The sequence below is a fragment of the Ranitomeya imitator genome, chromosome 10 (assembly GCF_032444005.1).
Source record: "Ranitomeya imitator isolate aRanImi1 chromosome 10, aRanImi1.pri, whole genome shotgun sequence".
In the NCBI taxonomy this organism is placed as follows: domain Eukaryota; kingdom Metazoa; phylum Chordata; class Amphibia; order Anura; family Dendrobatidae; genus Ranitomeya; species Ranitomeya imitator.
Window position 1 is genome coordinate 121142568 of NC_091291.1, and position 13669 is coordinate 121156236.

The 13669-nt window shown below is 46.0% G+C and overlaps 2 protein-coding genes across 3 annotated transcripts in view; both read left to right on the plus strand.

Moving 5' to 3' along the window:
• The window catches only part of HYOU1 (hypoxia up-regulated 1), a 29102-nt gene extending 20455 nt beyond the window's left edge, over positions 1-8647 (plus strand). The window contains exons 13-25 of one of the 2 annotated variants that reach the window (XM_069741257.1): positions 381-565; positions 661-799; positions 1331-1391; positions 1599-1681; positions 1900-2037; positions 2521-2699; positions 2940-3027; positions 3246-3368; positions 4105-4238; positions 4622-4706; positions 4968-5217; positions 5390-5519; positions 8476-8647. In XM_069741257.1, the coding sequence (XP_069597358.1) occupies positions 381-565; positions 661-799; positions 1331-1391; positions 1599-1681; positions 1900-2037; positions 2521-2699; positions 2940-3027; positions 3246-3368; positions 4105-4238; positions 4622-4706; positions 4968-5217; positions 5390-5496 (1572 nt within the window). In that variant the 3' untranslated portion in view covers positions 5497-5519; positions 8476-8647. The remainder of the gene's footprint in view (positions 1-380; positions 566-660; positions 800-1330; positions 1392-1598; positions 1682-1899; positions 2038-2520; positions 2700-2939; positions 3028-3245; positions 3369-4104; positions 4239-4621; positions 4707-4967; positions 5218-5389; positions 5520-8475) is intronic. The other variant, XM_069741258.1, reaches the window with a different exon arrangement.
• Positions 8648-9255: 608 nt separating this feature from the next.
• Positions 9256-10726, plus strand: LOC138651223 (uncharacterized). The gene is made up of 2 exons (XM_069741259.1): positions 9256-9763; positions 9809-10726. The coding sequence occupies exons 1-2, from the start codon at positions 9402-9404 to the stop codon at positions 10575-10577; spliced, it is 1131 nt and encodes a 376-aa protein (XP_069597360.1). The 5' UTR covers positions 9256-9401; the 3' UTR covers positions 10578-10726.
• Positions 10727-13669: the final 2943 nt, after the last annotated feature.

Here is a 13669-nt window from a genome sequence, read left to right on the forward strand (position 1 = left end):
CTTCAGAGTAGTGCAGGGGGCACTAAAGCTGTCCAGGGTCAGTGATGCGGCTAGCTTCACAGCAGCCCTGGCAAGCTTTATAGCACAGATCTTTTCAAGATCTGTGCTATAAAGCTGCTGTGAAGCTAGCCGCATCATTCCTTGCGTAGTTGCTGCATTCCTTGCCTAGAAATCTGGCCAACTCTGTTACACAGCAGCGGTGGCTGGTAACCTAGGCAATGGGCGGTTAACTATAGAATTAAAAATTCCTCCATTCTTGAACAGAGAGGATTTTTAATAAAAGGCAAATTGCAATGTTCCTTGGGTTTTTTTTTGTTTGTTTGTTTTTTAACTCATTTATGATGAGAACTCCTTTTTAAGTGATGTCTTCTATCCATCAGGTGGAGTTTACTCGAGAAATGGAGGAAGAAAACGTTAAAAGCTTAAAGCACAATAAGAGGATTCTCTTCCAGAGGCTGGCACCCTACCCGCAGCGCAAAGTGATCACCTTTAACCGATACACCGACGACTTTGATTTTAACATTAATTACGGAGACCTGAGCTTCCTGGATGCCGAGGATCTGAAGTAAGACCATGGATAAGAAAATCTATGCATCAGCAATAGCGCTATGGAAATGTCAGCCGTGATAAACGTGCAACTTTTTCTTTTTTTTATTGCAGGATTTTTGGATCATTGAACCTCACTACTGTTAAACTCAGTGGAGTTGGGGAGAGTTTTCAGAAGAAGGCCGACTACGAGTCAAAAGGGATCAAGGCACACTTCAATATGGATGAAAGTGGAATACTCAGCCTGGACAGGGTAGGGGTTCACAATACTCGCACTTTCACAATCCTTTTCTTTTTAATGGGTTTTTCCAGCGCTGTGCTGATGACGTCTCTTTGACGGGTGTCTCTTGTGCTCTTGTGCAAGGTATCGTGCGCCTCTCCTATTCTGGATGGGTGCATGCTACTTGCTGGCAGGTACCGGTCAATGAAATGTCGTCGGTGCATTTCACATTTTATGGTGTCAAAAAAAACCTTTTAGATTGAGGCGTCTCTTCATGCACACGTCCTGGATGTGTTTGGAAAATCTGCAGTGTAGTACAGAGCAAGCCGAGCAGAGGAGATACTCAGTCTCCTTCTCGTGGTGGGAACTTTTCCTTATTGTCTTTTCATTATGGATTTCACCCTTTGCGATACATCCGGTGAAGTCCCCAGCAAAAATCCGCCTGGAAGACAAGGAGATTTACAGTAGATTCTCTGTGCAAAGTCATGGTGGGATCGCAGTGCTGACATTAAAGCAAATAAACTAGGCCAAATGAATGTATAATTGTTTCTCCAATCTGTTTAGGTGGAAGCTGTGTTTGAGACGCTGGTAGAAGAGAAGCCAGAGCAGGAATCTACATTGACGAGTAAGTGACACTTTATCTGCATGAACCAGACCGTATTTCTCAGTTTAAAGCCAAAGTTTGATGGGGGAGGGGAGGGAAGAAAAAAAAAAAAAGTGGTCAAGCTGTAGGGGAAAATTAATTCCGGCTGCAGAATGTCTGCTTTTTATAGTATTCGACAGTTATATTCTGTTTTCATGTGCTGTGAATCTTTTACTTTGGCCTCCACAGAATTGGGAAATACTATATCCAGTTTATTCGGAGGAGGAAGTTCCACTACGGAGAGTAAGGAGAATGCCACAGACAGTGTCCAGGTAAGACTTTATCACCCAAACATCACATTCAAATCTATTTATTTCGCATCTGACAAAAGGACAAGCATATATCTGTATTCTGGACTGGTTTCTTACACCATCCCCTAGAATGTCGTTGTGTGCTGCATCTCTTTACTAATCTTTTAGGAAGTTTGACCTCTGACTATAATAGTTTTTTCCTTTTTTTTTTTTTTTTTTGTTTTATATATACTTTACAGGAAGAAGAGGAGGTGCCAACCGAGGCCACTAAAGAAGATCAAGAGTCTGCAACCCAAGCGAGCGACCAAAAGGATTCAGATGCTAAAGCAGAGGACCAAAAAGCAGAAGAGAAAAAACAGGGTGAAAAAGACAGCAAGGTAACCCACAAAATGCACTTAAATTGTTCATTCAGTGGTTTGATTTTGAAAGCATATCCATTGGATAGGCAATCCACATCAGATTGGTGGATGTCCAAAACCCGGCACCTTCATTGATCAGCAGTCTGTAGGTCCAATGCCGGATGGATGTTAGGAGCTTGAAGATCACAGCGCTGTACATTGTGTGTGCTCGGCTCCTACTCGCTTCAACAGGAGCGGAGTTGTAGATCGATAGAATGGCCACTACACGGCGCTGTGGTTCCCTGGGATTGTACACTGTAACTTCCGTGTCCGCGGGACCAGATGGCGGCTGCCTGGTGGAGGTGCTGCGTGTCGGACCCCCACAAATCTCCTCTAAAAACTAGGCCAACAGTTTCCAAAGTCCTGTACAATCCCTTTAATACTCTTTTACGGAGTTTATTACCAAAACGATGACCTGCTGGATTGTTACTAAAATTCTACTCTCTATATTGACTTTGGTAGGACACTAAGGAAACAGAAGAAACTGCGAAAGAAGCAGAATCTGCAAAGCCACCGGAAGAAGAGGCAAAAAAACCCGCTGCTCCCAAGAAGCAGAAACTTGTTGATGAAATTGGAGCTGATCAGACCATTAACGATATACCAGATCTTAATGAAGAAGATATGAAGAAATCTGTTAAAAAGTGAGTATATAAGAAAAGATCCGAAGAGTGAAGAGCAGGCTTACTCTGTTATATTCGTACCTGAGAATGGATAAGTGATCGTTTACGGAGAACAGAATACCCCTTTAAAGGTTTCCATGATTTGTCCCTAAGTTTGTAAATTGGAAAGAAGTCTTAACTCCCTGTCCTCTTAGAGTAAAGTCCGGATGCAAAGTCCTCTGAAATGTGACTATGAAGAGTAACCTGTCGCCTTGCTTCTAGGTTGCAGGAGCTCACTGAACGAGACTTTGCGAAACAAGAACGAGAAAAAGCTGCAAATAGCTTAGAAGCTTTTATTTTTGAGACTCAGGTATGAAACATTTATTTACATACGAGTGGGATGGTTCGGCGTATGTTATTGAACACCTATCCTTAGGGTAGGTCATCAATGACAGATTGGAGGAATCCCAAGTGATCAGCTGCGACACATTGAACGGAGCTGCGCTCTTCAGCCCCCGTTCAGTGCTTACACTATGTATATATGTTAATTTATGATCTTACAATACTGTGTCCTTTTATTTCCTGTAGGATAAACTAGAGCAAAATGAGTTTCGTAAAGTGTCTACAAAGGATCAGAGGGAGGAGATCTCCAGCAAGCTTAGCCAAGCCTCAATCTGGCTGGAAGATGAGGGATACACAGCAACTACTAAGGTACTAGGTTAAAAATGCGAGGATTTTTGCAAGGATTTCATAAAAAAAAAAAAAAATGCTAGACAATTTGTCTTCTACAGCCTCTATGCATCACAGTACATAGCAGAATGAGTGAACAGTGACATTTCCCAGTACGTGGCAGGATCTGTGATCCTCTCCTCTTTCGCCTTATATCTCTAAACTTATTTAGGACAACATAAGTCAAATTTTAAATGGTCAATCAATCATATTGGATATAAAAGTTACAGACCATCAGAAGAGCTCACTAGATTCACTGATATTGCATTCTCCTGACTGCTGTTTACGGTGATACATAAAGGATGAAAAAGACAAATTTTCAAGAAAAACCCTTCGGCAAAAAAAATGCTTTTTAACCAAAAGATACATTTTAATTAAAAATAAAATCTTGCATAACTGTCCTTAGACCTGGTACAGTAATGTATTTTGCACTTCTTATAGAACGTAAAACATTCATGGTTTGAATGTAGTTAGTCATATTAAAAGGGAATTTGCACATTACACCCATCAAGTTGAATCGGGCAGGTACAAGTCGCTCCAAAGCCACTCGGACCTTTTTCTCCCTGTGCCCGGCTCTTTTTAAAACTTGAAGTGTTGCAGTTTTTTCAGGTTCTGAAGAGCTGATGCTGGTTCAGGCTGTCCGTGGACCCGATATGACCGGTTCAGGTGAAATTTTCTTAGGAGAATTATTTTCATTTATCAGTCTCATTTATTGCAGGAGCTGAAGGACAAGCTAAGTGACCTGAAGAAGGCGTGCAAGTCATTGTTTTTCAAGGTTGAAGAGCGGAGAAAGTGGCCGGACAAACTTGCAACTCTGGATAGTTTGCTCAATCATTCTGCTATTTTTCTGAAGTAAGAGATCTGTGTAGAAGTAGATTTTACCAGTGGGTACTGAGAGCCCTCACTATAATTTAACAGGGGTTTCATACTGCTCGAAAGAGCACTTGTCAGTGCCGTTGAGCACTTGTCAGTGCCGTTGAGCACTTGTCAGTGCCGTTGAGCACTTGTCAGTGCCGTTGAGCACTTGTCAGTGCCGTTGAGCACTTGTCAGTGCCGTTGAGCACTTGTCAGTGCCGTTGAGCACTTGTCAGTGCCGTTGAGCACTTGTCAGTGCCGTTGAGCACTTGTCAGTGCCGTTGAGCACTTGTCAGTGCCGTTGAGCACTTGTCAGTGCCGTTGCCCACGATGTCAGATCTATGATTTATCAATTTTTTTCCCCCCCTGTTCTCTTTTAGGAGTGCTAGAATGCTCATTGATGAAGACCCCATATTCACAGATGTTGAGCTAAATACACTGGAAAAGCTCATTAATGACACCTGGGTAAGAGAAGACGGATTTTTAGGGGATCAAACCACAAATGGCATGAAATGACGACAAAACAACCATTACTTCTCCCCACCATTCTAGCACCACGATTTTGTTGCCCTCCACCCGTCTCTTACAAGGGTTGTCGGTGGTAACTTGCTGATTGCTGGGGGTCCCGCTGCTGCAAATGGGTCTCTGAAATTCACGGCAGAAATCAGATGGTTGATAGTATTTTGTATTGAATTTATAAACTTTTTTTCTACTCTTTCAACATAGATATGGAAAAATGAAACTCTGGCAGAGCAAGCCAAGTTACCGGCCACCGAAAAACCAGTCTTGTTGTCTAAAGATATTGAGCAAAAACTAGCAGCATTGGACAGAGAAATTCAGTACCTGCTAAACAAAGCAAAGTTTTCCAAACCTAAGCCTAAGACCAAGCCGAAGAGTAACACCACGAAATCGGACAACAACGGCGAAAATAATACAACGGACACTGGCGAGAAAACCATAAAAGAGGGCACGGAAGGTGAGCAACTACTAAAAACTTTTTTACATTCTCTTAGGACTTTTTTCTTTTTTTTTTTGTCTTTCCATCTTTAAGCCCTGTTCATATTGGTGCCATGGCTGATGGAGTGGATCTGATTATCTACCTCTGACTTCTAGTGAATATATAGGTTTATATTTTATTTTTTACGCAGAGCCACCCAGTGATCCTGAGCCTGCGCCGGAGCCTCCAGTGGAAGAGAAGGTCCTAGAAATATCCGGTTCTGAAGCAGGTAATCCGGGGCACGCACAAGAATTTTAATGCTCTGGTCACATTGTAAGACTGTGAGTATGTAAGTTATGTATCAATGAATGTGCAGTGTATTGAGCGGGAATAATGCAACTAGACTCTTCCATAAGGAACAGATGTTGCTTCAGGGGCTTGTACAGATTGTTTATGGTATAGCACAAGTCTAAAAAACTTGGGACATTTTAGAAAAGATGGTGACCTCTGTGACACCTACACTGATACCAGCGCGGTCCTCTAATGGGAGCCACTGGTGTAACAAGTCAGTTCATTACATTTTTTCCCCCATCACCTGTGAGTGATTATTATTAAGAAATGGAAGGAACTGCAGCGACTCAGCCACAAAGTGGAGACCCTGTAACCTTACTGAGCGGGGGGCCAAGTGCTGAGGAGCAGAGGACCGAAAAGTCACCCAACAGTCGGCTGACCCTATAACTGCATAGACCAGACCTCTGGTATAATATCAGCACAGACACTGCGCCCCCGCCAGGAGCTTCATGGCTGAGCTGCTGCATGCAGCTGTACATCACCAAGCACAATGCCGAGCGTCGGATAGAGTGGTGTAAAGCCTCCACCACTGGATTCTGGAGGAAACGTGTTCTGTGCAGTGACTGATCGCACTCCTCTATCTGCGTCTGATGGAGTCTGGGTTTGGTGATTCCAGGAGGACGTTACCCCCTGACTGCATTGTGCCCCCTGTACAGATGATGGAGGAGGATATTGCTATTGACCGTTATCAGGGGGCGGCCTCTGACATTTAGTACCGGTGAAAATAAATCTTACACTTCAGCACACAACATTGTGGACAATTGTAGCTTCGAACTTTGTGGGAACAATTTTCTGGTCCCCATCACTGAGCCCAGACATGGAGGGGGGAGAACATGAGCGGCCGCACAGAGCCCAGACCTCCGCCCCATCCAACACCTATAATAGAGATTGTGAGCTCAGCCCCCCCCCCCCCCCCCCTCAACATCCGTGTCTGACCCCACAAATGCTCTTCTGGCAGAAGGGGCAAAAATTCCCAAAGACGCCTCCAAAATCTTGTAGAAATTCTTCCCAGTAGAGTGGAGCCATTATACCTGCAGAGGAGTGACTCCATATTAATGTCTATTAATGAGTGAGTGCCGCATATTCCTTTTCATCTTCAGTTATTGACGTCTATGACTTCGAGCATCTGACACCATTCCCTGCACTGCTACAGCTCTTTCGACGCAGGTCTAATTTCCACCATAAAAGCTGCTGGTGCCATTACAGTCTGTTTCCGTTGATATTAATGGCTATGCTGACCTGCTGCAAATGTCTAATCCACAGCATTGCTCAGTATACGCTGTGGATATTCTCTGCACAGTGTGCGTTAGTCGTCAAAAAATTCTCATGCACAAAGCTGGTGCTGTAAACTGCAGCAAATTGACCCTAAGGACTCGTAAAAACTGCATTGCCCTCTACTATTATATGTCACTAGCTATTGAACCCGTTCTACGCCCGGGTGGCGAGCATTTATATTGGTATATGGTCTCCATCCTGGTATGTGCTGCTCCATCCTGCGCCCCCATCCTGTCATGTGCTGCTCCCATCCTGCGTCCCCATCCTGTCATGCGCTTCTCCCATCCTGCGACCCCATCCTGTCATGTGCTGCTCCATCCTGCGCCCCCATCCTGTCATGTGCTGCTCCCATCCTGTGTCCCCATCCTGTCATGTGCTGATCCATCCTGCGTCCCCATCCTGTCATGTGCTGCTCCATCCTGCGTCCCCATTCTGTCATGTGCTGCTCCATCCTGCGTCCCCATCCTGTCATGTGCTGCTCCCATCCTGCGTCCCCATCCTGTCATGCGCTGCTCCCATCCTGCGTCCCCATTCTGTCATGTGCTGCTCCATCCTGCGTCTCCATCCTGTCATGTGCTGCTCCATCCTGCGCCCCCATCCTGTCATGTGCTGCTCCCATCCTGTGTCCCCATCCTGTCATGTGCTGATCCATCCTGCGTCCCCATCCTGTCATGTGCTGCTCCATCCTGCGTCTCCATCCTGTCATGTGCTGCTCCATCCTGCGTCTCCATCCTGTCATGTGCTGCTCCCATCCTGCGTCCCCATCCCGTCATGCGCTGCTCCCATCCTGCCCCCATCCTGTCATGCGCTGCTCCCATCCTGCGTCCCCATCCTGTCATGTGCTGCTCCCATCCTGCGTCCCCATCCTGTCATGTGCTGCTCCCATCCTGCGCCCTCATTCTGACATGGGCTGCTCCCATCCTGCCACACTCTGCTCTACTACTTCTGCCACACTCAGCTCTGCTACTTCTGCCACATTCTGCTCTGCTACATCTGCCACATTCTGCTCTGCTACATCTGCCACACTCTGCTCTGCTACATTTTCCACACTCTGCTCTGCTACGTTTGCCACATTCTGCTCTGCTACATCTGCCACACTCTGCTCTACTCGTCCCCGCTGCCTCTGACCCGCTCGGCGCCGAGTGCTGGGGGGCCTGAGCAGGCGGGGACACCGGCGCGCTGTGGGGGTCAGGTGCCGGTATCGCCACCAGCTCAGGCCCCCCAGCACTTACTATATTCACCTGTCCGGCGTTCCACCGCTGGGCGCCACCATCTTCCCGGTCCTCTGGCTGTGACTGGTCAGTCAGAGGGCGGCGCCGGCGCGCACTAAGCGCGTCATCGCGCCCTCTGAACTGAAGGTCACAGGCCGAGGACCGGGAAGATGGCGGCGCACAGCGGTGGAACGGAGGACAGGTGAATATAGCAGATACTCACCCTCCTGGCGGTTCCTGCTTCTCTGTTGGAGATCGCGGTGTGCGTTCAGTGTTTACGCATACCGCGATCTCCTGGGAGCGTCACTCTTTGAGGCCCAGACTGCGCCGGCGCTTGCGCAGGCTATAAAGGCTTCGGACAGAGTGACGCTCCCAGCGTTATATTATAGATATTGTGGCAGTCATCCGTGGCCATTCCATTCTGATTGTTGTTTTTCTCTCCATTTTCTTTCGTTGTCAGAATCGACGACGCAGAAATCTCCAGAAGAGAACGAGAAGACCGAGTTATAACCCTGTGACATCCTCCATCTACGTTGGCACTCATATTTATTGACATTACTTTTTTGTAATGGACCCTGAATGAATTCAGACAAACTGAACTTTATTTTTGGTTACTTTTTTTTTTTTTTTTTTTCAAAACTAAAAAAAAAAAGACAACTGTTCTTCAGATGTATATTTCTGTCCCGTCAGAGCAATGTTAGAAAGTTTTTGTTACCTTTTTGTGTGTTTGTGTTTTATTTAACTCTGGGTGTACACAGGAAGACGCAGAATGTTTGCTGAAAAAAAAAAAAAAAATAGTCACAATGTTTTGTGCTTCAAGATTGTTCAACTAACTTCGCCCCGTTTTTAAGCTAAGGCCGTGAACCATAAACTCTACAACTGAGGCCGGCTGATGTAATAACTAACGAGATTACACCAAAAAGAAAAGCCTTCGATTATAAAGAACGTGTCTGTGTCTTAAAATTCTCCCTCCAGACTGTTAACGGTGATAAGAAATATTTGCTAATTGCAATAACTTTTCGGTTAGTGTCTCATCTCTTCTTCAGTTGCTTGATAGTATTTGCGCCTTAGTTTCTTAAATGTCCATCTGCAAGGATGGGATGGAGGAAGGGGGGACTACTGCAGGGTCTGTATGTCCAGGTTCTTTGGGTGACTCATTAGGGAGTTGATCAAAGGGAAAACTTGGCAAAAAAAAAACCCCATGAACATTAGATCACATCCGTGGAGCCCGTGAGTTCTGGTCACCTTTTTCTGCACATATTCACATTTTGCTTGCAGTGTCTGCTTGGTGCATGCGCTGGGAAAGCTCTGTGCACTTGCCGAATGTTTCCATAGGGTCCCATGTTCTTTCGGTATCTGTGAGGCTGATAAATATTTTCATCAGCTATGGAGATGACAAAATACATTTGCAGGACCCTAGTGCAGTGGTCAGTTCAGTATTCCTGTGGCCGCAGGAACGGTCTCCAACCTGCCGATCCTCTCTATTCCTGTGGCCGCGGGAACGGTCTCCTACCTGCGATCCTCGGTATTCCTGAGGCCGCAGGAACGGTCTCCTGCCTGCCGCTCCTAGGTATTCCTGTGGCCGCAGGAACGGTCTCCTACCTGCGATCCTCTGTATTCCTGTGGCCGCAGGAACGGTCTCCTACCTGCCGATCCTCTGTATTCCTGTGGCCGCAGGAACGGTCTCCTACCTGCGATCCTCTGTATTCCTGTGGCCGCAGGAACGGTCTCCTACCTGCCGATCCTCGGTATTCCTGTGGCCGCAGGAACGTTCTCCTGCCTGCCGCTCCTAGGTATTCCTGTGGCCGCAGGAACGGTCTCCTACCTGCCGATCCTCTGTATTCCTGTGGCCGCAGGAACGGTCTCCTACCTGCCGATCCTCGGTATTCCTGTGGCCGCAGGAACGGTCTCCTACCTGCGATCCTCTGTATTCCTGTGGCCGCAGGAACGGTCTCCTACCTGCCGATCCTCTGTATTCCTGTGGCCGCAGGAACGGTCTCCTACCTGCCGATCCTCTGTATTCCTGTGGCCGCAGGAACGGTCTCCTACCTGTCGATCCTCGGTATTCCTGTGGCCGCAGGAACGGTCTCCTGCCTGCCGCTCCTAGGTATTCCTGTGGCCGCAGGAACGGTCTCCTACCTGCCGATCCTCTGTATTCCTGTGGCCGCAGGAACGGTCTCCTACCTGCCGATCCTCTGTATTCCTGTGGCCGCAGGAACGGTCTCCTACCTGCCGATCCTCTGTATTCCTGTGGCCGCAGGAACGGTCTCCTACCTGTCGATCCTCGGTATTCCTGTGGCCGCAGGAACGGTCTCCTGCCTGCCGCTCCTAGGTATTCCTGTGGCCGCAGGAACGGTCTCCTACCTGCCGATCCTCTGTATTCCTGTGGCCGCAGGAACGGTCTCCTACCTGCCGATCCTCTGTATTCCTGTGGCCGCAGGAACGGTCTCCTACCTGCCGATCCTCGGTATTCCTGTGGCCGCAGGAACGGTCTCCTACCTGCCGATCCTCTGTATTCCTGTGGCCGCAGGAACGGTCTCCTACCTGCCAATCCTTTTTTAATTAAGTGGCTTGGCATAATGCACACATGACATTACGCCAAGCCACGTAATTAAAGGGTAGTGGGGTCCTGTCTTGAGCAGTAGCCACTGACCACTGCTCCAGGATCCTGCATATTGCTTCCATCTTCTCTGGCCAACTACTTTATGGGTGAAGAAAAAAAAATAAATGTGTTATGCATTTTACCCTTGGAAACTTTTGTGCTCTGGATATGCGGTATGCTTTAACTGTAACATTTGTTGAAGGTATATGTTATATCCCTTGCAATATGTAGTGTGAATAGACCCCCAGGAACTATCATGCTGAGTTCCTGGACCCCTTTAGCTTCACCTAAGTATTTACATTAAAGGGGGTTGTGTAGTAGTAATAATAATAATAAAAACATGTCGCCTACCTATGCATGAGATAAAACATAGCTTACTGTTATCAGAGTCAACCAATCCTAATTACAGGGGAACCAAAGATCCCTCTGTGAATGGAGCGCAGTGAGCATGTGAGACCGCTATTCCTATAGACAGTGAATAGCGCAGTGGTCGCACATGCTCACTACCGATCCAGTCAGAAGAGGGACTTTAAGGGTGGGTGTCACAGTGATGAGACCCCAAATAGTGTGCCGGGTATATTCTGGTCAACGTGCTGTAACTATATAGTGTAGGTGAGTTGTATTCTGCTTCTTGCATCTGTCGCCTATTTCATCCATTTTTTTTCTTCTTTAGCAATCCAATCTAATATTGGGTCTGTTCAAATTTGTTTTTGGCACTTAGATTTTTTTTTTCTCCCCTTACACTTCGATAAAGCTTGGCTTGTGAGAGATGTCCTTTCCAGTTCACACTTGCGCTACACATAATCTTCACTAGCCACTGTCACGTGAGACATGGGTACAATGTGCGTCCAGCTTTGTAGCCTTATTCGTAGAATCTATGTACGGATTTTTCTTTTTTTTTCTTTGATTTTCTGTGGATATTTTTTTTTTTTCCTATTACAGCGGTCACTGCCTAGATCTGTGGTACATGGCGCTTTTTGTAGAGGCCACATTGAAATGGTTGTCATACAGGTTAATAGTCGAGCTTTAGTCCCTTTTTAATGATAAAACGTGGGGGAAAATAAAAACTTTTCCAAAGTTTAGGAAAGTTTTTTGCTCCTTTTTGTCCAACCTGCTCCAGTTCCTTTTTGACCTCCTATGACGAGTTGCCTTTTGAGAGCCCAAACGGGTAGAGCCTCACTATTGATCAATTTATGGTGAGACTGTCCCGGAGCGGATTATGGAGATCATCAAACTCCATGTTATCATATAATTATTATTATTTTTTTTTTAATTACCAGTATGCGGTTGCCTACTTGATCACTGAATTTACGTTTGCGAGTATTTTTTGGTTCCTTTCTAGTCTAGGAAACATCTCTGCTGCTACTTTTTGTCTTTTTTTTTCCAGCTCTGTTCCTTAGTAACTTATCCTGCCCCTTGTTTGTACAACACTCATTTTGATGGTTAATTTTGTTTGTTTTTTTTCATTATTTTTGCATTTTGACTTTTTGCGGTAATTTGCTGGTGTTATATTGTAATGAACAGGTTTTTTAAAATTTCCCTTCGCTCAGTGGGGAAGATTTTACTTAGGCTTCTTTCACACCTCTGTCGTAACGCAACCGTCGCTAAGCGTCGGCGCGACGTACCGACGGACGTTGGCGATTTTTTTTTTTTGCACAACGTGGGCAGCGGACACAGTGTTTCAACGCGTCCGCTGCCCATAGTAAACTCCCAGGGAGGAGGGGGCGGAGTTCCGGCGCGCATGCGCAGTTTAAAATGCAGAACACGACATACGAAAAAATGTTCCCTTGAACGTTTTTTTTTCGCTACGAGGGTCCGCCAAATACCGACGCATCCAGTGCATGACGTATGGGACGTGTGTCCATACGTCGCGATGCGACGGTAATACAAGTCTGTGAAAAAAACGCATCCTGCGGGCAACTTTGCAGGATGCGTTTTTTCCACAAAATGACGCATTGTTACGGTCGGCAAAAGACGGAGGTGTGAAAGTAGCCTTACACGTGTCTTACACTGGTTTGTGCTCCACTAATTTTAATGCAAGTTTAAATAAATCTTTTGGAGTGGCAGTCTCTCCTTTAGACCCCTCTCTAACCATTGCCACCTGCCTTTTCAGCCACCTTTTGAAATTTAGTGACACAAAATTCATTGCAACTAGCGATGACTGAGCCTGCTGGGATATGGTGTTATCTGAGCATGCTCGGTGCTAACCAAGTGAGTACCGTATGTTCCAGTCCCCGCAGCTGCATGTCTCGTGGCTGTTCGACAAGCGCAACACATGCAGAGATTTCCTAGCAAACGGGCAATACCTGCATGTGTTGTGGCTGTCGAACACTTGCCTGACATGCAGCTGCGGGGACTGGAACATCGTATTCGAGCACGCAGAAATCACTCATCACTGGTTGCAAGTTTAAATAAAAATATGGTGTGCGCCTAAACTTGCAAATTTTTTTATAATTAATATGTAAGAGTTCTTGGATTTGGAGCAAGTACATGCCAAAAAATAAAAAAATAGCATGTATTTCTATGCAGTGGCTTTTTGCATTGTAGGAGCAGGACAGCTTTCCGCAGCTTGACATTGGGATATGGAAGAATGTAATTATTGCCAAAGCAAAGCTGCATTGTCATCTGCAGCCACTTCTTGCAATACATGTTGGTGTCCCCACCTTGGCTGACTGAAGTATAGGAAGATCGTGATTTTGTTTTCTTCTTGAGTGCATTGTAATATAAAAAAATATAAGTGACAGTTCTGGCTTCTGGACAATGTATGGCCTTCATAAAGTGGCTTGAGACCGTGGAGAAAGTTCTCTGATTAGCTGAATATGCCAGGATCCTGTTAAATTGTGTCCAGATTTTTTTTTTTTTCTCTTTCATATCTGTGCTGTTTTACCATTTGCAGAATTTAGGAAAACAAAATAATAAAGTTCTTTATATTTCTGAAAGTGAGACTGTGTTTTCTCCTTCGCCACATTGGGGGACATAGGACCATGGGTTATGCTGCTGCTGTCACTAGGAGGCTGACACTAAGCTGAGACAAAAAAAGGTCAGCTCCTCC

What these genes read in the sequence shown, in the direction of transcription:
- LOC138651223 (XM_069741259.1), top strand. Translation starts at nt 9,402, where the DNA reads ATGGAGATGACAAAATACATTTGCAGGACCCTAGTGCAGTGGTCAGTT. An exon ending in CTCCTACCTGCCGATCCTCG is followed by an intron (nt 9,764 to 9,808) that starts GTATTCCTGTGG and finishes TGCCGCTCCTAG; the next exon opens with GTATTCCTGTGGCCGCAGGA.